Genomic DNA, 25,451 nt, shown 5'->3' on the forward strand with positions numbered 1-25,451 from the left:
AGATATTAATGCAGATGGAATTCTTAATCCAGTAACTATTAATTTACATTTCATAAATATGTGTTTTAAAAGTGTATTTTAAATAACTTCATTGCTGCAGTTCCCTTTTACTTTTTTTTTTTTTTTTTTTTTTTAATTTTAAGAGAATTATTTATTTTGACAATATGGTAAAACTACATGCCCTGTAGCACAATATTGTAATGGATCATGAAACTTGCTGTATTGTGCCTTACTCTCATTTGTCTGGGGATATCTTTTGAGGGAATATTTCTGAAGGAGAAGGAAGATGTTAGTAGAAGAAAGGTATTTATTCATGACTTGCAAGCTAAGAACTGTGCACAAGAATCTTTAAAAATTGACAATGAAACTGGGAGAGGTTTGGGGTTTTCTGTTTTTAAAAATTAAGGAATAGAAATTAATTTATCTTTAAAAATTATAGTGGACTATAGTGAAAATAAAAACAGCAGCTTGTAATTTTGAATCTTATGAGAACCTGTGAGATACTCCAAGTTCATTTCACTCTGATGCTACTGAGAAAGTGATGGAAGGAATCTGTAATGAATGAGATGTGTCTTCAGACTCTTTGTAGGGTCAGAATTCAGGACTGTTAAATGTGCTTAAATTATGAGCATGAGAAACTTCCACATAGCTGGGGCTAGTAAAATGAGGACCTGTGATTAACAAGAGCAGGTGTTTCAGACAGTGGCATTGAGAAGATGGCATGGTGGCTCGTTCTGTTTTCTGGTTCTGGAAATAAGGGGCAAGCAATGATGATGAAAGGCAGTGAATTTAGAACTGGTAAAACAAATACATAAATTAATTTGTTCCTCTATTTGTGTGCAGAAGACATTGTCACAGCATATAATGGAAACCCAAATGAGAGGCAGAGTTGATTTTTATCTAGCTTCCTTCTTAATAGCCAGTTCTTCCAGATGCTTCCTTTGCACTGATTACCAGCATATCTGCAGTGCAGATAAGAGAATTAATCCACCTGAAAAGTCATCCTTGTTTTGAGGGGGAGGTGAGGGAGGGGAGAAGGTGAAGAGGAAGAAGTAGGAAAGCAATATAAGCCACAGCAATAATCTGTGAAATCCAGAACAAACTAGAAGTTTCACTGTAGAAATCATTGTCCTATGTGCTCCTTTTTAGCCATCGAGGTCTTTCTAACATTTTTCTAACACCACCCAAAAACCAACCAGAAATTTCCAAATCGTCATGTCATTCTTTGTCCAGCCTCTGTCATATATTTCACAAACAAAAGCAGGAGGCAAAATGTTTTGAGAAAACCCACATAACCCTATTTGAATTCTTCAGAATGGTGGCCGAATTGCTGTTGTCAGTGTGGGTCCAGTTTTCATCTGCAACCAAAAGAAAGTTTAAACCACCTTTCTCTTGACCAGTTTTTTGTCTCTACATACATGACATACATGAGGCAGCTGTTGGCTGAACTACCAAGGAAAATGTGGGTTCGGTTTTCAGTTGGGGTGGGTTTTGTTTTTTTTTTTTTTTTTTTTTTTTGGCCTTGGCTTCTCTGAAGATTGAGAACTTGTGCTGTGAACCATTAATATTCTTCCTGGGCATAATGCTTGCTCTTGTGACTCTTTTTTTCCTGGATAATTTTAGAGTTCATAGGGGTTTAGAACAGGAGTAATAGTTTTGCTGGTCTCCTTTTCTACAGCTGAAGTATGCTACAGAACCATACTTCAAGCCACAGGGATTCTTTGCAATCTTCCATTCTTATCCAGATACCCCCAGGCCTCCTGAACCTGCATTACACTGGGAAAGGAAGTGATGACTCATAGCCATGGATTCACATAATCTCTGTGCTTCTTGGAGTGCTTCTTACCCTTTTGGAATGTTTTATGACGTCTTCCAAACCACAGTTTTTACATTCTAATGTAAAAATTATCACTACATTTTATTTCACTTTCCAGCTTTTAAAACATTTTTCCTGCTGCCACTTCCATATTCCATATTAGTCAAAAATTTACAGGAAAAGGGAACAGTACAATCTTGTAGCCAATAACTGAAAAAAACCAACTCAATAACATTTTCTGTGTACTGTGCATTAAACCAGATTATCCAAATTGAAATAGAGATCTGGAAGAACACAAATAAAGGCTTACAAAAGTTTCAACTTGAGTTCTGTGGGGAAGGAATTATGATGTTTCTTGATGAAGTGGGAGGGTTGCTTGTCCAAATTGTCTTGCTAATTTGGAAATGTGAATGTGTAAACTTCCTATGAGATAAAAGAAAATATTCAGACTACTTTTTGTGCTTCAAAAGTGGTGTTCAAAACCCATATTCATACTGGCTGTAATGACTTACCCAGCAGCTTTGTTTTTTGTTTGAAGTAAACCTCTTATTCTTCTATTAAAAAAAAAAAAAGTTTAAAAAAGAGCTACTTGCTTTCACTAAAATTTTCCTTGGAGAAAATTCCTTCTTTTTCAATTATACCTACTCAGTGAAAACTATGCTCCCATATTTCTCAGCGGTTTTTAAAATCTCCCACTTTTCTAAGAGCATGGAATACATGCTAATGAGCCTGAATCTCATTTATGGCTACATGTAAATAGGAGACAAAATAGCTTACTACTCTAATTTATTTTTGGCTAAGGCCAAATCACTTCTGAGAACAGTCAGAATCTGGCCTGCAGGCGGTACAGAGGAAGAGGATATTCCTCTGAACAATGTGCAACTACCTGAACTAAGGGAAGGATTTTATCTATATAAAGATAGTAACAGCATGTTAGTTTCTTTCTTGGTTTTGAGACACATGCAGGCAGCTCTGGAAAGTACAGGGCTTTCCAATTACTTCCACAGTGGAAAGAAGAACTTAGCTCCATTTTAGTTACGATAAACAGACTAACACCAACACATTACAAAAAAGCTGTGTCTTCGCTTCAGGTTGTTCCACTCCCTGTGTTTAATGCAGCAGGCTCAAAGCTGCTGAGCACAGCTTCTGTTGTCTCCATGTCTTGCAGTAAGAAGAAAGAAATCCCTTGAGCTGTGCCTAGAATCAGACAGCAAAAGTTAAGAGGAACCCACTGAGAGCTTTGGGAAAGCCATAAAGATACAAACACGCACAAGATAAAACCAGGACTCTACTTGAGTGGCTTTGAAACAGAATTTTGGAAGTAAGATGGAGCAGTTAGCAAAAGAACTTCCATGGAGTTTGGGACAAAGGGATCCTCTGGTATCTCTGTGAGCCAACAAATACTGTTTTTCTAAAACATCATTGATTCCTAGTTTTCTTATGTTTGAAGGCCCCTTCTATGCTGAGACTTTTACTTGCAGTTGTCTAAGCTGTTATCTGCATTCAGTTTGGGATGAGTACCAGGTTTTCCACCTTATCAAGTACCTTGAAGACACTTTTCCTTGGGATGCTGGTAGTCCTCCTATTGGCAGTGGCATGAGTACACTACATGGGTTTCTCCCTGGGGTGCTTTGTGTGAATCCCTGCAACTGTGAATTGAACAAGATTTTTCCTTGTGACTTCAAGACCTTTTGGATTTGTCACAGAAGAATTGTGATGTCTCTTCTTTGACTGTACCTTGAAGCAGGACTTCTTTTCAGTGACTTTATTTCCTTTTCTACAAAATAGGTTAGATTTTAAAAGTATTGCATTTTAAAAGGTATGCTTTTATTTTAATCTACAGTGTTGTTTTGATGTGAATTGATAAAATGACAGGCCAAAAAGTAAGAAATGCTGTTTTCCCTTCCCTCTTTCATGCTAGACAAAGTGATCTGGTGTCAGACCTGAGTCAAAAGTTATACGTTCTCTGCTTGATATGGACACCATTAGGTGCCCTGCTGACAGCTAAAATATAAAGTATAAAGCTATTTATTATTTTCTGCTAGTCCATTATCTGATGAGATTATATTGTTAAACTACACAAGGTAGAATTAAGAGCTTTTATATGTAATACTGAAAGTTTGTATTTCTAGGTCCCATCTATTCCTGTACCATCTGCAACCCTTTCCATCTTTTTAATAGAGAAGTGAAAGTTTGGCTGGCAGCTGGTTCATTGACAGAAAAAAAAAAAAAGTTGCACTATTTTCTTGTACAGAGAATTAACTATGGGGTGACAGGCACTAACTCTGTGAAAAATTTAGCTTTGTTGAAAATCCAATTGTTCAATGGAAATTAATGCTTAAAGAAATTTTCTGAGTTACAGTTGAAATCCATCTTTTTCTTCTTGGTTTTAAGGGGCAGTTGTGGGGGGATGCTGAGGGGTCTTTAAGAAGGATCCCCAGGAGGCAGACATAGGTGAGGAAGGAGACATAAATTGAAGTTTATGACCTAATTGTTATTCTGTGTCGTTAAAAGAAATCCTTAGGGAGGATTTGAGTGGGAGGAGCTGAGTATAGCTGGCTTGAAGCATGTCTGAGGGCAGGTTAGGTAAAGCACCTGCTCGCAGCAGGTCACTCTTAGTGCAAGTGAAAAACAGCTGGGGGGGGTGGGGCATGGAAAGGGTGTAAAGATATTGTGTAACTTAGGTATTGACTTGAAGTTTGATGTCTGCCACGTATCCAGAGGGGAATTCAGCTCCCTTAGCACAGGGGGAAGCCATCCCATGACAGGTCCTTGGGCGTGCGGGGCGGCAGCCACGGCCCCTCGGCATCCAGGCCCCGTGTGCCCGCGTTTGCTGCACGCCGACCGCCTGGTTAGGAAAAACAAACGAAACCCGCAACATAAAAAGTGATTTGAGATGTGTATGTTGGTCCTGTGCACTGAATAAAAGCGGACCCTGAAAGGCAGGGAGGGAGTGTGCGGCCCAATAATTAGGGGCTCATTGTCATACAGATGCGGGGGGGGCTGCGGAATGGGATCTGCTGGCGCTCAGGGGAGCGGCTGCGGGATAAAGGATATTCGGCTGGCACAGCTTCCCCTGGGTAAGGCAAGAAATCCTGGGGGACGAGGGCTGCATGCAGAGCCTTCCAAGCCGGGATGTTACTTGTTCCCCGCGCAACTCAAAAGGCCTCCCAAGAGGGTCCAATGTGCAGAGGAGATAGCCCTGCTCCCGTAAGATCCCGCATCCTAAAGGCTCGCTTAAATTACTTCTAAAAGTTAATTTTATGAAGAAATGCGACTTGCAGCATGGTGTACAGGTTTACCCTATTGTTTAGGTATCAAAGCCATCTATGCTGAATGCTTTCATCGGGGACAAAGCTGTTAAAATCTCAAAATGTGTTTGATACAACACTGTTTCCCAAATAATAACATTCTGGAGCTGTTGATTGTGCTCCACTCAGCTTTCACCCAGGAACGTTTTATATGTTTAATAAAACATGATTTAGTCAGTATTATTCTATACATATATCTAAATTGTTTTAAAAGAACAAATGCCTCCTAGGAAGAATCCAATATTTGAAGTTTTATTTTAATTACCTTTTTCTTTATTCATCTTTTATCTGAATTTTTGGAAAGTCGGCAAACCAGAGTTTCCTTGGAAACAGTTAATGGGGAAAATTGTCAGAGAAATCACCTGAAAAGGAATAAAGTATATTACAGAATATACACTTATTCTCTTTCAGAATTAGTCCCTGTAAATGTATAAACATCTAATAATTATCTTATGCAGGGTCAAACAATGGGTGTACCCCATTAGTTTAAATGCCTTATCTAATACAAAACTTATCTAAGGCAACAGTGAGTGAAACTGTTTGCATGTTCTCACATGCTGGTAGAGATCTAAGAGTTGCTTTTTTTCCATATAAATTTATCCTTTTCAATGTCAATATTCCTAGGCACCACTCTGCTCCTGCTATCAGTGATATTTGCAGTGTTTACTGCCTTAACCAGTATCTACAGATGGTAGTTTAGGGAACATCATTATTTACATTTCTGAATTTTAGAGAATTTGAGAAAGCTTTGGCACTTGAGCACATTTTAATTATTTTAAAATTTATTTTAATTGCTTAAAAAAATTCTTTCCATTCAAAAATTATTCCTTTTAAAAAAACATTTCATGAATTCCTGATAAATTCCTGATTAAATCACACAGGTTTTTTTTGTTTGTTTCTTAACAGATGAGGAAAAAGAAAATAATAGAGCATCAAAACCGCATTCAACTCCAGCTACACTGCAATGGTAAGATGCCTTTTAAAATGATCAAGAAAATCTATTAGTGCTTTTTCTAATGCATTTTCCAGATGACGGACTAGAGCTCTTGGCCATCTTAGAGTTCTATAGATCCTTTCACTGTAAGTGTTTCATGTGCCCGTTTTTAACCTGTACAGCATTTCTCAACAAATGTCTTACAGGATTTGTTTGGACAGAGGAAACTTCTGATACAGTTTAGAAAATCTACTTAATGTATTTATTTGTCACCCTACCAGCTGATTATTTGTGGTTTGTCATCGTTGCTACATCTATTGTAAAAAGAAAGTACAGTACTGAGTAGTAGTCCTGAGATTTTTTTTCAAGACACATTTGTTTCACTGTCTGATGAAGCCCACCCTTACCAGCTGTTTTACTGACATGAGATCTCTGTAATTAAACGTAGAAGACAACAAAAGGAAAGAGTTTGAGGTTTGATTAATTTGTCAAAATCTCCTTGCAAAGTTAGTGAGGAGAAAAAAGGGTAATCAGGAAGAGAGAGATGATAGTTTGAGAGTTAGTCTACAGTGCTATAAAAATAAATAAATGCTGTTCCCTGTGATTTGCAGCAGTATTTTAGTCTGCATGTTCTGTGATGTGTACCTCTAATTCTGACATCCCTTGCTATAGGGCTTTCTCTTAGACTTTTGCTGACTTTTGCCTTGATTTAGATATTTAATTCTTGTTTAGATTTCTTAATATTGTAAGTCATCAAGTATCTTTCGAGAGGTTCCATATATCTGGCAAAGCAGAGCTCTCTTACAGAGAAGCCTCTGAGCATGCTTATCTGAAAGCCCATGGTCTTTAGCTTGTTTTAAGCCTTTTTAGAGAAAGGCCTTTACTTTATCCATAAGTACCTGAAGTACTTCTTGTACTTTCTGGATGAAAAGATAAGATTATTGGTAAAAAAAATGTGCATTTTTTAAAGCAAAATGTTAGCAAACTTCTTTCTCTGCTTCTGTCAGTCTCTTGGGAGATTTCACTGAAAAAACCAGAAAAGAATAATTCATTCAGTGTATTTTACTCCGTTTTTTCTGCCTGCGAAATTACATGACTGTGAAACATGCAAAAATGATTTCCATTATTTCTTAAATAATTTAGATTATTTGCTTTTTAAAGTTGATTGGTGAGGATTTTTAGACTAAAAAATCTCAAGACTTGTGGGTTGATTTTGAATAGGTTGCTGCCAGTATTCAGAAATTTATAGACACTTTCAATGCAAATAATGAGGTGAGCAAATATAAATAAAGGCATTTAGTTTGGAGCTATTGTTTCTTTGTACCTATTTGTATCACAAAAGTCCTGTTTTTCAGCAGTTCAAGAAAAGTGAAGGACTTTTCTTTAACAGACACTCAAGAAAGGTAACTACAGACAGAGAGAAAATTATTAATATAATAATGAAATGTCATAGTGGTAATTTATTATTTTTCATTATTCACTCTCACAGCTTCAACACAGTTCAAACAGGATAATAAAGAACTATCTAGCTAAAATAAAATAGTAATCAGGTCTTACCAGTCCCAGATTCAGAGCAGTGTTTATTTTGCAGTGAGGTCAGTTAAGAGCCTTTTCCACAGGAGCAAATAATGTCGTAGCCAAGAAGTTGGCATTAATTAGAACATCCAGTGATACTGTTCCCAACAGAAAACATGCAAATACTGTAAACAGTCTTTTGCCAAATGCTTTCAAACTTTGTCAGTCATAAAGGTTAGTAAATCCCTAAACTCCTGGGATATTGAGCCCTGCTGGAATGTAATGTGCACACTAATGCTCATTCAGCTGTGTTTGCAGTAGAATTCTAGAATTTTGGTTCTGAAAAGGCTGCTTGCATCTTCTTCCCTTCTCTCTTGCTAGTGTACTGGCTTACTACCTGTCTGTTCAACATGTTTCTTACATGTTGAAGTAGGTCACATATTCTCCCCTTTGAGTCTTCTGGAGTATCTGCAATTTCTTCCATTCATCTTCAATCCAAAATTCCATGAGTTAACAGAAAGCAAAGAAGTTTCATGTTTAAAATCTTCAGCTGCTGTCAAACTGAATTATACAATTGGCTGAATTTATTAACAGGCACGTAGGTTAAAAGTTTCCCAGCTTATGAGCCATACCTACAGAACAGTTTTCTGGTAGTTTCCATATGCTTTTCAACATATGTACTGCAGCTTTGAATTGGTATTTCCTGGAGAAATTGATATACTAAATAAAATGAGAAGCTCAAAAGTTAGGGTCAAACTGCTAAAGAAGCAAGCTTATTTTGGGTGAAGATGTGCAGTTTCCACTGTTCTAGGAAGTCAGACACATTAGCACTGCTTTATTTGTACTGCAGTAGAACCCAGCACCCAGTTTACCCAGGTTGGTAAACTGTTGTGATCAGCACTGTAGAATTGCTGCACAGAGCGCTTCCTGGAGGTGTAGCTTTACATGCTGGACAATTTTGCTTGCTCAGGTGTGGTAGTTAAACCTCAGCCAACAAGTAAGTAACACACAGCTGCTCATTCACTCCTTCCCTGCTCTCACTGGGATGGGGAGGAGAAAAGGTAAAGGTAAAACCCATAGGCTGAGGTAAGAATAGATGAATAATTAAAGTAAAATATAACAACAACAATAATAATAATAGTGTTAATGAAAATGAAAAAGAATAATCAAATCCAAGAAAAAACATTATGTGCAATGCAGTTGCTCACCCCCCACTGACCAAGGCCCAGCTTGTCCTTGAGCAGTGATCAGCACCTCACAGCCAGCTACCCCCAAATTATTTACTGGGTGTGACGTTCTGTGGTATGGAACATTCCTTTGGCCTCTTCAGGTTAGCTGGTCTTGTTGTGGGCACCCCCAGCTTCTTATGCTGCTCTTCTCTGGCTCAGTGTGGGAGACTGGAGAGTTCTTGACTTGGGGTAAGCACAATTTAACAACACCTGAATGTGTTACCGACATTATTCTCATACTAAACCCGAATCACAGCACAGTACCAGCCACTCGGAAAAGAAATAACCCTTTCCCAGCCAAAAGCAGAATATCAGCCCTCACAACAAGTATTTGCACACTCAGGGAAGACTAAAAAATGTATCTGTGTATTCCTTGGGCAAGCATGTGTCCTGTTTTCTAATGAACTCTCGGCTGGATCAAGAGGTGGAATTGGTGGGGTAAATTATTGTTTTCAGGATTCAGTGCCAAACTGCCCTTGTTCTGGCAAATGGAAACCTCACAATTGTCTGCAGCATCTGGTGTCTGCCAAGCAAAACTGGTCGTTTTTACTGTTAGATGCTACTACCAGTTGGAGCTAGTGAAGGCAATGGAGTGTCAAAAAACAGAAAGTGAGGAAATGTCAGGTGGAAAAAAAAAAGAGGAAGAAAGGAGTAGAGAAAGCACAGCAAAGACATAAGCAAAATAAGTGCATTTACTCACTGGTTCATATTGCCATCAGCTTTATTAGTTATTCCTTGTCTGGAATAGTGCTGTAAAGAGCAAATTGTATCAATCCCATGGGGAGATATCCTTAATGTCTGTGCCTCTCCAAAGGTGAAATATGTTGAACATTTTAAATGTGGAGGATGAAGAATAGCTGAAGAAGCCAAGAATCATGTCTGGATGGCTGTCAGCCTGGCTAAATGGTCTTTTCCTGGAAACAGGAATGATGCTTTTGTTTTGTTTCATTGATGACACAAAACGAAGAGAAAGGCCTGGTAAATATAGCATTACTGCCAAATACATCATAATTGAGGAAACTGCCAAATACATCATAATTTGGGAAACTACACAAGCTTGACTTGAACTGTTAAGGCATGAATATAGCAATACTTAGTATTCTGTGCTTATTCCGTGTTCTTTATCATATGTATATCATTATCATCTGTAAAGCTATAGCTTGGCTCTAAAATGTTCATGTTTATTTCAGTGGTGAACTGGTTGCCCAAGGTCTAAGTGTGAAACTTTATTTTACTTCATTTTGGTGTGTGTGTGTGTTTACTTCCCCAAACCCAGAATTATTCAAAGTACAGACAACCTAACCCCCCCAGTTTCCTGGCTTACGGTGTAGGTACTCTGAATAATAACAGTATTTTGAAGCTAAAGTCAACAAAACTATTCTATTTGCTGCAACATTTATAAAAATAATTTTAAAAGAGCAAGGTAAAGCATAGCGATGGAATAGATTCTCCCCAGATTCTCACTTCCTTATATGTTGTTATACTCCATAAAAATTAATCTGTTCTAGAATCTATGTGATTAACAGTGATTAACATCACAGTTGTTCTGTGGTCTTGAAATATAAAAATAAATCTGTAACAACACTACAGATGTGACTCTGACATAGAATAATCTCATTTAATCTAGAACTATGTAAGTGTATTTTGGAGGGAAGCAGTAATAGGGACAGATAAAATTGTCATTCCTGTGCAAGGATTAGGGGCTTTACTCCTATACTGTAGTGGCACAAAAGGTCTCATTGTGAGCTACTGGATTTCACATTGCTTTATTACAGCACTAAATAAAATGTTTATATATATATATATATGTAAGTATATTTTATAACTGGTAATGGTTTGTTAGGTAGGAGATTGCATTCATTATTTTTCTGCAATACTGTAGAATGAAGCTGGATTCAAAATATGATAAAGTTGTTAAATAAAAGGCAGGAAAATAAAAGAAGTGGAGCAAGATGGGGTTTTGATCATTAAAAAAAAAAGATCAGGTATAATGGGGCATTTCATTGTTCAGTGTCAGACTAATGACTCTCTGTGAAAGAGAGGAGAAAAAGAGAAAAATTCATCAGATATGAAGAGAAATAATTAACTGCTTTTCTTTCTCTCCTGTCTTGGTCATGGAAGCTGACATTCCAATTAGCAGCTATAGTATACAAACGAACTCTCCAGGTTTTGAAAGGAGGTTTTGTTAGACCACTATGAAACTGAGGAAAGATGCCATGATGATATTTCTGTAGAAACCAGGGAAGAATAGATGTTGCCCATACAAACTGATTCCATTCATCTAGCCGGATATCTTATTAAAATAGTTTGCAGTCACAAATGATCATGATAACTAAAATGGAAGGTAGGTAGGTCCTGAAAAAGGCAGTGAAGGAGAGAAACAAGATATTTGGAAGGTGTTCTGCAGCTAACAAATGGCAGGGGATTATTTAATGTAAAACTGGATTTTTTTTTTGAGAATACGTATTTATTTTTTAATACAATTAAGAGGAAGTTGCACCTAACCTTTTCCCTTACCCAGCAAGGCAGACAAGCACAGTTGTGACTGTAGATGCCTATGACTGATGCCATCAATGACAAGATTAATTATGGTTTAATGTTAAGTGTGTATGTAAATATCTCTTGAAGATTTTTTTGGGTCAGCCATCAAAAAAATGGCATTTCAAAGGAATGTTTCTTTGAATCTATAGATCTGTACTGAGACCAGTTTGAAGCTTTAAAGATGAAACATATGCCCGCTCATATATTTGACATATAATCTAAAATTTTGTGGTTATATTTTCATGTATGAAAAAATAAGGATAGTTTCTAAAAGGTAGAAAAGAATGTTAATTCACTGGGGTTTTTCCAGCATTGTATCCAGATTGTGGTTTCTTTTTGTTTTTTCACTTTGCCCGTAAACAATACCAAGAAAATATTACACAATAAGATCTTGTGGACACTCTTGAGTAGCAGCAAATTATTTGCTTTAGCTATACCTGCTTCCTCAAGGTAAGCAATTTTGCAGCTGGACAAGAGTGAGAAGAGTGTCATGAAACAAAGGTGATGTGTTCTGTAAAGGAGAGAATGCTTCCCCTCAGTGAGTATTTATTGTTTCATAGTTGTACATATATTTATTTACTGAAGGATGCTTTTAGGGTATAACAGATTGCTGGGAACTCCCAGCCTATGGTTTTGATAACAAGTGTGAACCAAATGAAGCAACTATGTATTATGGGAATGAATTGGAAAGAGTACTTAGGATCAAAGCCAACAAAATTCAATAGACAAGAGGAAGTCAGAATGTTTGGTCTTAAAAGTTGAAGCTCTGTATATTATTTACCATACAGGACATCCTATGTACTTGCAGTTCTCTCTGTTTGATATTTTGCATTTTAAGGCTGGAAGAGAACTATGAGATTGCAGAAGGTGTTTGCATTCCTCGAAGTGCTCTCTACATGCATTACTTGGACTTCTGTGAGAAAAACGACACCCAACCTGTTAATGCTGCCAGCTTTGGGAAGGTAAGTCTAAACTGCTGTATGACACCTTAAAATCTCACCTGGTTCAGGTGAATTTGTACTACTGAAAATAACTAAATCTTTTACTGTTAGAGACAGAGGTGTATGAATGAAATCTCTTTGTGTATTCAAGTTCTTGGACAAAGGCTAAGTTTGTAAGTATTTTGATGGTTGGAGTAACTTCTAACCATGGCTAGGCTCCAGAGTACATCAGTCCTCAGCCTAGCTGATGGTGATATGGTACAAAAAATTGGCAGTTAAAATTGAATTGGAATTTGAATACAAGCCAGTGTAAATGCATCTGCATTATGACTTGCACTGCTTAAACAAATGTATAATTTTTAAAAGCAGAAGGGTAAAATTGAATTCTGGAGCATGTCTGTGCTGTTCTTGTAAGCATAATATGGAGATACTTGAATTAATGATCTCAAATGATGTGGCAAATTCACGTGGTAGAGTACAATGCCTCCAGATGTGAAAGTCCAGAAAACATCTCACTGCTTTTTGTGTGCACTGCAGGTACAGGCTGCCAAGCTATCCAAGTTATCTTCTCACTGTGATTCCTTGTGCTTCCCTTTCCAATCCTGCTCTAGTAAGAGCCACTCTGGTTAACTTCAGATTCACAGTGGAGATGCCCTCCTAGCACAGACATAGCTGTGCATCATCTGGGTGTGAGGAGTTAAGCTCTACACTGGTAGCAGATGTTAATAGCTTTCTAGAAGGTTACATAAAGTTTGTATTTTGGATTTGCTGGTCAGATATTTTCCTCTCAGTGAAAAATAGGATAATATTTAAAACTGAAATTCTACCATAGATTGTGCCACAGGCCTTTAAAACCTGTATACTGTGAAAAAAAAATGAAGTGTAGAGTTTACCACTGGTTTTGAAATGCTTGCAAGCATGAATCTGAAGTCCATTGTCCTGTAAGCTGTTCTCTTTTAGCGTTTGCAACATTTGTTCTATAGAATTTCTGGGTATTCAAATAAAGAAAAATGTTTCTAGGGTAAGTGCCTGTGTAAAGAGTGGGTGAAGGATGTATTTAATGAGGTGACATTTTCTATAGTGCATCTTTAGGTCAGACAGTTTGGAAAGGAAAAAAAAGTGTACCATGTTGTAACATTACCATGTTTGTTGTGTCTTGAAGACCTGCATAAGTCAGTAGATTCTGTGTCAGGTTTCTGTTCAAATACTTTGCAGAACTGTGAATGAAGTTGTTTGTTGTACACATTATTGCTACCAAGTGATAAGTATAGTGGCAATATGTAATTTAGGAACAGTGAAAATAAGAAAGATTTCATGCAGGCTCGCACATTTGGAACATGGCTTAAGTTTACACAATGCTACTTCTGCTGCTGCTAAAAACTTCTGTAAATTGTAAGGTGTAAATATTCCAGAATTTTTCCATCAGAACATAAATGTATCACGATTTTCACCATTTATCAGTATGTGGCAGTTCTGTTACCCTGTTTAATACTTCATCCCCCTTCTCTCCTGCCTCTCATACATAGACCTGTTAATTGGCAGGAGTCTCTTGACCTAGCAGGACATGTACTGTGGTTTCCATCCAAAAATCACGCTATTCCAATGAGTTTTTCATGTGCTGTGGTCCAAGTGTTTTCCTCTCTGTTGCAAAAGACTTCTGTACTACTGGTACATCCAGGAACTTCAGACAACAGAGGGGAAATATTGAAGTGAAACCAGCTTCTCCATCTGCAGAACCTGAGCAGACCCCACTGATTCTTTCCAGCCTGTTCCTGCTAACAAAATGTACTGCATAGGTATAAAGATCTGCAAGGCACATCTGCCTTCTCTCATTAGCTTGCAGTGAGCTTCTCCTTTGGAGCATGTACATATATGAAGTTTTAGCTGACATTGGTTATCTCGTGACTTAAATACCATATTGGCAAGGTGAGTTGCATAAATGCCTGGGAAGCAGTTGAAGCAGTGCAGTGAAATAGGTGCTATTTAAGGCATTCTGCACTTAGCTGCTGCAACAGAGACCCTGGACATGTTTGTCCTCATTGGGAAACATCAAGAGCCCTGCAGCTGTCATTTCCTCCAGAGAAAGGAGCTAGTTGTTCCGTGAAATTGTAGACAGTTCGCCTTTCAGTAGATCACATTGAATTTATAATTCATCTCCAAACTTTAGCTCTGCAAGCAATGTAAAATATTAAGGCTTTTTCTTTAATAAACTGGTAGTTTTTAGAAAGAGACATAGAGTTAAGCACATTAAAAGAAACTGTAATAAGTAACAGTGTTTTCTGTTAAACCTCTAGACATGGGCTGGACCTCAGACATTTGGTAATGTTGTGCTAATGAAACCAAAATTGGTCTGGGGAGTAGAGAGATTAACAGAGAGACAGTAATACAGACTGTTTTCTGAGGAAACCAAGCAAATAGCAATTAAAGGAACAAGAAGAACAAAGAATACAAATACTGTATAAATAATTACCTTTAAAAAAACAACCTGTACTCTTAAGCCACATAAGAATATAAAAAATCAGGAATACTCTACTGTGTCTATTTATGGGATATTAATATCATATTTCTCATATGAAAAAGGGAGCTGTAACTTTGTAAGTCAAGATTTTAGTGTTTTACTCACTCATTTAACATGCAAAAATTACAGGCAGTTTTTTCTATACCAGCGTTTGCCAATCTGCTCTGCTACCTAGTCTGTCATTACAGTACTTTTTATTGTGTGCTAACAACAGGACCTAGTATTCTCTTATATACCTTGACAAAATAGTAATTAGGGAGGGCCCTGTAATTTGGTAGTTACAGCTCAGCATCAAGTGCAGAGTCCAGTGTTAAACCCCTGCTCTTACTGCTTAGACAGCCAAGCACATTATATTTTGATTTCATGCAAAAGTGAGGCAGAAAAAATAAAAATGTTCCATGGAATCAGTGAGGAGACAGGGCGGTACAGTGAGGCAGGGCAGGTGTGTCACTGAGTTATTAACAATTAAATGTTGCTTATAAGAACAAGCTCTCTCACAGTGAACGTGTTCAGGCTATGAATTAGTCTGCAGGCAGAAGGAGTGGAAGCCCTGTAGCCGAGGTCACTTAAAAACGATGGCAGCTTTGTGCCCCTCAGCCCTGTGCTGCCAGTGCCTTGGTCTCTGCTCCGGGACCTTGGGGCTCTGGAGAGCAGTTCAAGGTGTTTCCAGCTGAAAGTTTTGCCCCTGCCTGCTGCAGGGGAAGTTGTGTAGATGTATGTTTGGTTTTGGTTTTATCTGAGCAACGTGTTAATATAAAAATGCTGGTGATTGTTAACACACTATGTGCAAAGAATTATTACTGGGTTTAATTGTAAAAACTAAATCATTCTTAATAAGGGCCTTCACTGAATCAAAAAAAGCAGGAATGTTTTGAGCATTTCCAAAGCCCTCAGCAGCTATTGTGTAGGGGTGGGTGCCATAGGGCTTCTCCTGGCTCTACCATTCCTCCCAGCTGTTAGCTGCATTGGCAATTCTTTGAGCTTCTCTTTCACTTTTATTTCCAACACTGATTTTTGCTCTTGTTTCTTTTGTGACCCTGTATGTACACTGTATTTTAGTCAGGACCCTCGAAGATGTAATATTCCTCAACTGCAGCGATCTGTCCCATCCTCCGTGTCCTCAGTTCATTGCTTTAAATTTACTGGGCAGTGCTAATTCCCCTGCCGTGCCCTGCCACGTCTCTCCCCCAGAAGACTGAGAGACTTGTGGTGAAATCGCTTTGCATCCTCATGAAGCTGACATATTCCCAATTCCCATGTGCCCCCTGGAGGAGGATAAATACTTTCCTCTTCAGGTTTCATTTTTTTTTTTTCTTTTTTCTTTTCTTTTGTGGCTTTCCTGCCGTGTCTTTTGACAAGCAGTAACAAACAAATATTTGAAAAGGAAAACTAAGGTTGATGACACTTCTCAGGGTGATTTTCCCCCATCTGAGGTCCCTTAACATAATTTTGGCATCTTAAAGAGGTTTAACATGGATGCATGCTCTCACAAATTTTGTTGCTCCAACTGGCTTTGCTGTAAGTGAAAATTACATTCCAGTGAATGCATTTCACTAGATAACAGGCAAAGTCCACAACAGACTTGTAATATTGGTTAGGAAAGAATCTTTTTTTCCCAATAGTTTACTTTGCTCCAGGGGGGTACAAGCTGTACCAGCCAGACTCCTTTTACATCATGGTGCACTCACTGTCTCTATGCCCAGAAGTTTTGCTTTCAGGACTGTTCCTCCAAGCATTACTAGGATAAATAAAATTTACTGTTTCTTGCTGTTATACTGTGTGATTTTAAAGTTTGAAAAGGGCAGAAAATACCTTTATTGAGTCCTCTTTGGTAATGACATTGTGATGTGATTGCATTCTGATTTGTCTTTTCATTGAAATGCACATATCAGAAAATTGCCTGCTGTTGTTCATAAGGAGATACTTCTTCTGAAAATGTGTTTTTTATTTCTTTACTTTCAATTTGCTCTTAAGTAACCTCAATAGTAGCTGGTGTAGCAAAGTTGAATTTACTTTTAGTGCTCTCTTCTGATGGATTAAAACAGCACTTGCTTTGTTATGAACAATTTCTACAACACCGAATACAAAAATAGAACTGGGGGAAAAAATCAATTCAAATGTGAGGATGTAGTTTCTCTTATTGCACTGAATAAGTCTGTCAGTGCTACCTGAGCAGTCCCCGGTTTCCCTTCATCCCTTTTGAACAGCTAGGATTCCTGACTGAAGAGGAGTTATCACCAGTACGAGTTTTCTTCCCAACTCTGAATCTTCTAGGCCAAGATCCTCTGATGAGATCATAATAACACAAGGCCTGCAGAAGCAAGCAGTCATGCTGGTGTGGTGAATGGTGATCCTGCAGTACAGGAATCATTCTGGAAAGGTCTTTGCTCCCTTGGCTCTACTTAGCTGATTCTTGCACTGTTGCAGGTTGCTGACTACTGCCTTTTTCTTCTTGAGCTTGGAGAGTAAGAAAACCAGTGAGGACACCTCAGTTTCTCTGGAGTGACTTTTCCTTTCTCAATGCTCTAAAGCAATGGGATTTTTAGTGTCTTTGCCACTTCAAGCATCTGGCTTTCAGTTGGCCCTTAAGCATGGAGTGGCCCCAGGGTTGCTTTACCTCGTGCCTTGTCAACACGTCCCAATGGCTGTGCTTACAGCTCAGGGTCTGCCAGAGTACAGGGATCCTGGCACTCAGCCTTTTCCCACTGATAGGCTGGGTGATGGCAGGCAGTGTGCTGGCACTAGTACAGAGCAGGGTGAGTTGTGCAGGGTTTTAGATCTGCTTGGCTTCAGTGAGTCAGCACCGAAAGTGGCTGCAGCTCAGCTAAGGATCTGAGGCAGAGCACTCAGTGTTTGCAGCTTTGTTGCATGCAGTAATCTGTTTGATCATGCCTTGGGCTGAATTCTATCTGGCCAGAAGAACTGCTGAAGGAGGATATTGTTTTACATAGATGAATTTTAGAAGCGGTCTTGCAAGCTTCATTGCATTGTCCAGTTCAGTTTGAGTTCCTCTCAGAATCTAATCTCCATAAGACAAGCAGAATTGGGCACGGACATCAGAGAAAAGGCCAGCAGGTTTTTCTGCCTTGCTTTGCAGTATCAGTTGAGCCATATCAGTGCTAGAAACAAGTTCTTATCCTAGAGCTAGACCATGCCCTATTCCAAAACTTAGGAAAGTAAGTGGAGAGAAATGGGAAGGTTATTGAGTCTTAACAGACAACAGATATGCGGCCAAGAATATTGAGCCTGTACGCTGCAGCCTTCCCTCCTGGCCATGCAGGTAAACAAGCAAAGGGGTATTGACACAGTCATGCCTGTTCTCCTTTTGTTTACACAGTTTGGTGGATTTGAGAGACAGAAATGGTGTTTTGGGCTACTTTTTGATTATGCTCTTTCCTAACAATGGATGTTTCTAGGTGCAAATTTTCTTGACCATTTCCTCAAGACAATATGATGCTGATTCAGCCCCAAGCCATTTTGAGCCAAAAGGAACCTCTTAACATGGGTGTTAATAATAACACCTGTCTCAGAGGAGGATTTTGAAAAGCACTAAAGCTGATGGGGAAACCCTGGAAAGACCCAGTCGGAACAGTACTGGGTCAAAGACAAATGAACCAAAGACCCTTTCACTTAAAAGATTGAGGACATCAATATTGCTTGTGTTTCATAGCAGTGAGAATAAGGAAAGCGTAGCTCTGTGAGAATTTAGCTATAGCTAGTTATCACTGACTTCTTTGCTGATGCCATGGCAAAGAATATTAAGACTGAAACACCACTATAGAAGTTGGTAAATAAACACACATCTTCTGTGCCTCACTTCACAAAAGAAAAGCATGCTGTCCAGATATGGGACCTGAAACCTGAATTGAGAGAAGCAGAACCAGGCCCTGTTAGGAAGAGTTGTTGTGGGAGGAAAGAGAATTTATTCCACGTTATGTAGAATCTCTCTAGAATCTCACAGTGCAAGGGAGTGCAGAGCCTGGAATCCACTTCTCATTCTGGCAGTGTGCAATTGCTGGGTTGCAAGTTAATTTGATCTTATTTCTCTACTTTGTAAAGTTCTAGAAGCAAGGCTAGAATTATGTCAAATAGAAAAGAACATGAATAATGAAGAATAACATTCCTCTAGATCAGGTGCATCATGCCTTTTGAAAAGCAGAAATTTAAAACATTCTAGCAAAAAAGACTTTTAAAAGCCATCCTCTATCTGTTGCCCCAAAGTAAAATTTAATATTTTGACAATGGAGGGAGGAAAAGAATTATTTTAGAAGTTTCCAGACATCTCTGGTTTCTTCCATCCTTGCTTGTATGAAAACAGACACATAAGATGCTTTATAAGATTTCTTTTCCCTGATTTGTTTTGACATATCATAGATGATTTTAGATGCAATAATTTGGAAACATGGAGTTCACAGTTTGGTAGTGAATGCAATGAGGAGTGATGAGTGACAGCGTAGTGGTGAAAGCAGAATGTCCATGCCCATGGCAGAGTGTTTGGAATAAGAAGATCTTTAAGGTCCCTCTCAACTCAAGACATTCTGCGATTCTGTAATTCCTCATTTAAATGCTGAGAGCCTGGATCTGCTTGTGTTGTAATGTTACAGTACTGGAGATGTGGGCAGAGAGGCAATGGCAGAAATGACAGCTGGCAGTAATGAGGTTGAAGGAATGCACCCTTGCAGCCATTTGTGGGTAACAGAACAGCTCCTGCCATTAGCAGTGGCTAAAGTGAATAGATTATGCAGTCTTTAATACAGACCCTTACAGAGGAACTTTTCTGGTTGTTGCTCATAAAGTTTTCTGTGTTTTACATGGATGCTCAAGAAACCCATTTAATTTTATTGCCTTAAGAATAACCAAAAATACAAGTAACTAGATGTTTAATTCAAGTTTATTCAGACACCTCTGCTAGGTTTAAAAAGCTGAAGTGGGATAAAAATTCCATTACCTTCCCATGTGATTGACTTGCACAGACATTCCAAAAACCATTTGTCAGTATTGTCTGAAGCAATGTTCAACCAATGCTGACCTGGATATACTAGTCCTCTGAAAAAAGTCTAAACTATATATATGTCATTTTATAATGTAATGACTTTACCTTATGTATGCAGTAAGCACTCTCCAGAAGATAAAGTGATGCCTTGTGAAGGCTGACCTAGAACAGAGACTAGACGGAACAAAAGAATAAAGTAGGTATTTATTAAGAGGCCTCAAATAGATCCACCTTGGGCAGCACAACCCAAAATGGCCACAAAATGGATGAAAGGTTGCAGGTTCTCACACTTTTATAAGTTTTGGTCCATTAGCACATTGGAGCTAATTTTCCAATTACAGCTTTAGCACATGAAGTCCCATCCTTCTTGTTTTCTCTCTTCGGTCCACCATTGTTTATTCTCTTGGGCCAGAGATCTGGATAGGTTGTCCTTGGATCCCCAGAGAAGAAATTGTTTTGTCTACCTATTCTGTGGAGAGAGCTTACTATCCCCTAATATGAAGCCTAGACTTACACACTAAAGCAGAATAGAATCTGTAAAGTATAAAAGTTAAATCGTGAGACATCACAGCAGTTCTTCATGTTATTGTTTTTAATCAAGAAAGGCATAGAAGATCTTTGGTAGGCAGAAGACAAGATCATGTCTTAAGCAGAGTACTGAGAAAAGAGAGGGAGAACACATTGAAGTTCAGTAACTGAGAAAGAAATTGAAGGAACCTTTTTTTCTGAGGCTAACATAGTAGGGACAGAAGCTATTTCCATGTGACATTCCTGGTCTACATATGTTTCAAAACCAAAAATCAAGAAGCCTAAAATAATGCCCGAAAGTCAAAATTGCCATGTGACTTAGGTGAAATTTAACTTGGAAAATGTAAAACCTGTAAGTTTTTACTCAGCAGTTTTTACAGGGCAGCTGGAATTATGGTCACTTTGGAGAAGTGTGAGATGAAATTTTAGCTCCACTGAAGGACAGTGGTAAAAGATCCGTTCACTCCAAAATTCCCTTGGATACCACCCATGAGATCTTCTTACCACTGTTTCTCTTGAGAAGCCAGAACTGCTGTGAGAACAGGGACTTTCTGTTCAGAAAGTAGCTCAGACTGCGTGGTCTGGTCTTGATTCATTTGCTTGTGCAAACCTCACTGCTGTGATGAGAGGAAAATGATCCAACTTGGTTTGCAGATCCAAACCGAAATTTTCATGTCTGGCTATTAGAACCCACTTCTCTCCCCACACAACTGTAAAGTTAACACATTTTGTCTATAGATCTTTAAAAGTTGATAGACATTAAACCAGCAATGACATATCTGTGCAGTGATTTTTCAGGTTGACAATTATATAAGTTTTTTAAAAACCATATATTTGGTTCTCTGCTTTTTCCACTGATTTCAGCACACAGTGAACTCCACTTTGTCCTGCCTGATCTGATTTCTTCTCCCCTTTGAGGGTAATCTTTCTGCCTTTACCAGTATCATTGCAGAGAGATTTGCATAAGCATAGCTGAATATAAACATTTATATGAACAGAGAGTTCTTTTAGTACCTGACTTGTTTTATTTCAAACATTAATAACCACACATATGTGTGCAAGCACCTAGGTGTAAGTATACCATTTTATATTTCACGTATGCATCATTAGATAAAATAGTCCTGGCTCTTTCTCCAAAGCTTTGCTTGATTATTCTCTTCTTTCTGTTTTGTTTTGTTTTGTAAATTACTGGGAAATAGTGTTTTAAGTGATGCATACTTTTAAGATACATTCTGAAAGGTGTAGTTATTTCAAATGTGCTGGATTTAAACAAGAAACAAAGAAAAGAAAGTGATCATCTGATCAACTGCTTCATTATTATTCTGTTTTCCTGATCACCTCTGCCCTGGTATATAGAAATTGGCTGATTTATTTAAATCCCAGTAGCTCCCACAGCATATGGTTCATAAAGTAGCATTTACAGTTTGCATTGTAACACTTCACTGCTGCTAGAAAGACTTGAAAGTAATATGGTTTGATGCTGTTCCAAGAGGAAAAATAGAGTAAAACTATCACTAATATTAAATCAACTGCTGTAAGAGCCATTTTTGGAGAGAGATGGTATTTTCTGAATGAAAACAGACACAAAAAAACTCCTCCCCCAAAAACCAATCAAAAAACTAACACAACCAATCTTTAAAAAATCCCTTAGCCCAAAAAAACCATCCTCAGAAAGCAGTTCTTCAACACTGCCTTTTTTCCCACAGTCTTGTGGAGCCCCCAACCCTGTCTGCAGAAAATGAAAGAGAGAGGGGTGGGATTAATGTGTAATTAAACAGAATTTGGAAGGCTGAGATGTTGCGGAATGTTAGATCAGTAGCTGGAACAGCATGTGGTGTTCTTTAGGCAGGCTTCATTGAGTCCATACAAAAAGAGAAAGAAGGGCTGCTTGCCTGTCTGCTCATTTATCAAACAGCTAGGCTGAACTTTCACAGCTCCACAAAAGTGTTTTACTGTTTGCTGAAGTTTTGCTCCAGAAATTAAAGCTGAACAACCTAACGACTGTGAGTCTTTGCTGCATTTTTGACACCAGCCACCTTGTGCAAACCTCTTGAAAACAACACAGGTCAATTTTTACCTGATACTAAGGGAAGATGTACCTTTGCTAAAACCCCACAAAAAGTACTGAAGAAATGGTCAAATATGTGACATTGTAATGTCTTTATTTATATAGCACCTTTTGATCTGAATGCATGTTCCAAAGCTTTCAGTCATCAATCAGGATTAAATATTTATCATGGGGGCAAAATGGGTACTGGAGAAAAAAAATCTATATTATTTAATCAATTTTAATTGACTTTAGTCCTAGTTGAACAGTTATATTCTATCTTGCAGGCTTGTTTTCCTTTAATATTGGTTGGTGTTACCCCCCCAAAGAGAAAGCATTTAGTGATTTATGTAACAAAACCACAATTAAAATGGATTACAAATTTTAAAAGGAAGGAGCTCCTTTGCAAGTAAATCTTCAAGGCTTACTGCAGTTTTTGTTGCATGACTGTTCTGGCAGAAAACTTTTCCTCCTACTGCAGACCCCAGTGAGAATCTGGTTCAATCCAGGGTGGTGCTGAGCATCTCCTTTCCAGCAACAACAGCAAAGCTTTTTCATCAGGATTAGCCTGGTTGATGGAGGCTCTGGTGACTTAAGGCACAATCTCCATTCATTGATTTATTTCCTTAAATGCAACTGGCCCTGAAGAAGTTTTGGTTGCAGTAGCAACGTTATTTAATGTCTGTGGACACACTAGAGTGCTGTTTCTGAGATCCACTTGTTTTCCATAGAGGATAAATTGATTATGAGGTATCTTTACAAATGCCATAATGAGTTTTCCTTGGTAGATGTGATGCCCCTGTCAAGCACCAAAACCTTTTAGAGAATCATAATTTAGAACAAGAAGTGTTTAGTGGCTGGTTTGTGAAGGTCTGTAGAGAACTTTGTTGACCCTGCAGAGTGACATAAGGCCAATTCTAATTACAATGCTCCTTAGTTAAGAGGCAGAACTGATCTCTAGATTTTAAAGGAAATATGCTCTATTTCAGTAACGTCTGAAAGTATTTAAATTATTGGTAGTTAATGAAATTATAGTGAAGTTTAAAATATTTTCCCTCTTTTCAGAAATGGAATAAACAAGAGCTTTATTTCTTATTTCTCCTAACACATATTTTGTAGACATCACAGTACAGTTTTTCTGCTTTTTTGTCTTAAAAGTTCAAATTAATTTAAGCATTGGTAAGTGTGTATTTCCATTTGTCTTAATATCAGCTCTATCTATTTGCAGATAATAAGACAACAGTTTCCACAACTAACAACAAGAAGACTTGGAACCAGAGGCCAATCAAAGTAAGCAGTGTATGGTATTATTATCATCTCTCACAGGGCCCCATCTGGCTCTGGCTTTACTGAATGGGGAATGAGAACAGACAATAATTTGTGCAGTTGGCAGTTTAAAAGCTACTTGGAGGTTCTCTTGTAGTCTTTACATTATCTTACAGGTTCAGCAGTGATCCTGCAAAGGTGGTCTATGGGAACCTTTACTGATTTGATTAGCAATATTTTTCATACTGTTTTTCATCTCAACTCACTTTACACAATGTAAAGGACATTCACACTCAGGAGTAATGGAGCTACTATTGGAGGCTGGGAAATAACAACTGGTTAGCACCGTGTTTCAGGCTAGAGAACAAGTGTCAGAATGCTCTTTAAAATTTAGGAAGAACATGCGTTGACCTAAACTGAGACTTCCCACAAACCTGTGTTTAACCACCATTTTTCCCATGTAATGAAATCCAACATACCTTCGGGTGATTAAAGAATTAACTTATTGCCTTGCCCAAAAGATGATGTTTTCTGAAAACAGTTCATCCTAATTCCAGATTGATAAACTGATTCAGAATTTAAAATGTGCTTTCTGGGATATTTGACTTTTTCCAATTGTTGATAAGTTGTGATTCTACCAATTCATGTAGAGGATACAAAAATGTTTTTACACTTTTTTTCTGCTTGTGGACTCCAAGAAATTTTTCCAGAGGAACTTTGAATCTTTTTTAGCAAGCATAAGGCCTCTCACATAATAAAATTTACTTTTCTTCATTAGCTTTCACAGAATCCTACAGAGTAGCAAAAGTGCAGTGTCTATAGATCACAAGTGAAAAACTATGGAAATGAAAATGGGAGATGGTGTATTTGAAAAATTTTGTGGGTAAAGCTTCTCTTTCAAAATAAAGCCTGTAAAACACTATATGGCTAAATGCTGAGAATTAAATATGCTATTAGGACAGAGCCTACATACTGAAGCTAGAATGACTTGCTCTTTAAAGAAAAAAAGAAACTAAGATGCTAAAAGAAATGCCATTAAAGACAATTTTACTGTGCTCTTCTACAAAGTGGTCCATGCAAAGCAGTATTTCTTTGATGGGACAAAATGTTCTTCCCCCCAAATTGATATTTCCTTAGTTTTTAAGCAGCTAATTGAAAATGGATTTTGGGAATGGTCCCAAATGGAAATTCAGAGTTGCCATAACACCACTCATGAAAGCCACCAGGAATTTCTCAGGTGGAAATTCTGAGCTAGCCCAACAGCATACTAGGAAAGCATGATAGGACCATTATAAGAGAGTTAGGATTTTGTACTGAATGTAAGTTCTGTGGAGACAGAGTGAAAGTGTGTACAAGATGCTTTGTGGGCACATTCATATGAGTACCCCCTATTGGCCATCAAATCATCCTGGCATCAGCTACAACTTTTGTTACTTGTCCTTCCATTTAATGAAAGGAGTGAGCACTGCTCTATTTCCAAACCAGAGCTCCCCCCACTCTAGGAGTCTCTCAGAGGGCAAGACACTCTTCATCTGCTGACTAGGGATGTCTTGCACCTCCAAAAGCTGTCTCTTTACTCTCACTGAGACTTAATATTTCTTGTACAATTTCCCTGTAACCTGCCCACCTGTCAGAGCAGCTTTCAGGTCACATACTCCTTTCACGCGACTTGTGCAATGGTCCTGCTCCCTATCTAGCAAATAGGGGTTTCTGTCATACACACAGAGACTACCTGTATGCTTTAAGATAAATACTCTCCTTGGTTGACCCAGCACAGCTGTAACTGAGCTCTGGTTTTGTTTTCAGAAACAT

At 38.2% G+C, this 25,451-nt stretch overlaps 1 protein-coding gene across 1 annotated transcript in view; it reads left to right on the forward strand.

Annotated features, from left to right (window-relative positions):
- Positions 1-25,451, forward strand: part of RFX4 (regulatory factor X4) — an 86,388-nt gene that overhangs the window by 20,024 nt on the left and 40,913 nt on the right. The window contains exons 3-5 of the mRNA XM_059847865.1: positions 6,034-6,094; positions 12,185-12,308; positions 23,602-23,663. Of these exons, the coding sequence (XP_059703848.1) occupies positions 6,034-6,094; positions 12,185-12,308; positions 23,602-23,663 (247 nt within the window). The remainder of the gene's footprint in view (positions 1-6,033; positions 6,095-12,184; positions 12,309-23,601; positions 23,664-25,451) is intronic.

Source organism: Haemorhous mexicanus, chromosome 5 (genome assembly GCF_027477595.1).
Source record: "Haemorhous mexicanus isolate bHaeMex1 chromosome 5, bHaeMex1.pri, whole genome shotgun sequence".
In the NCBI taxonomy this organism is placed as follows: domain Eukaryota; kingdom Metazoa; phylum Chordata; class Aves; order Passeriformes; family Fringillidae; genus Haemorhous; species Haemorhous mexicanus.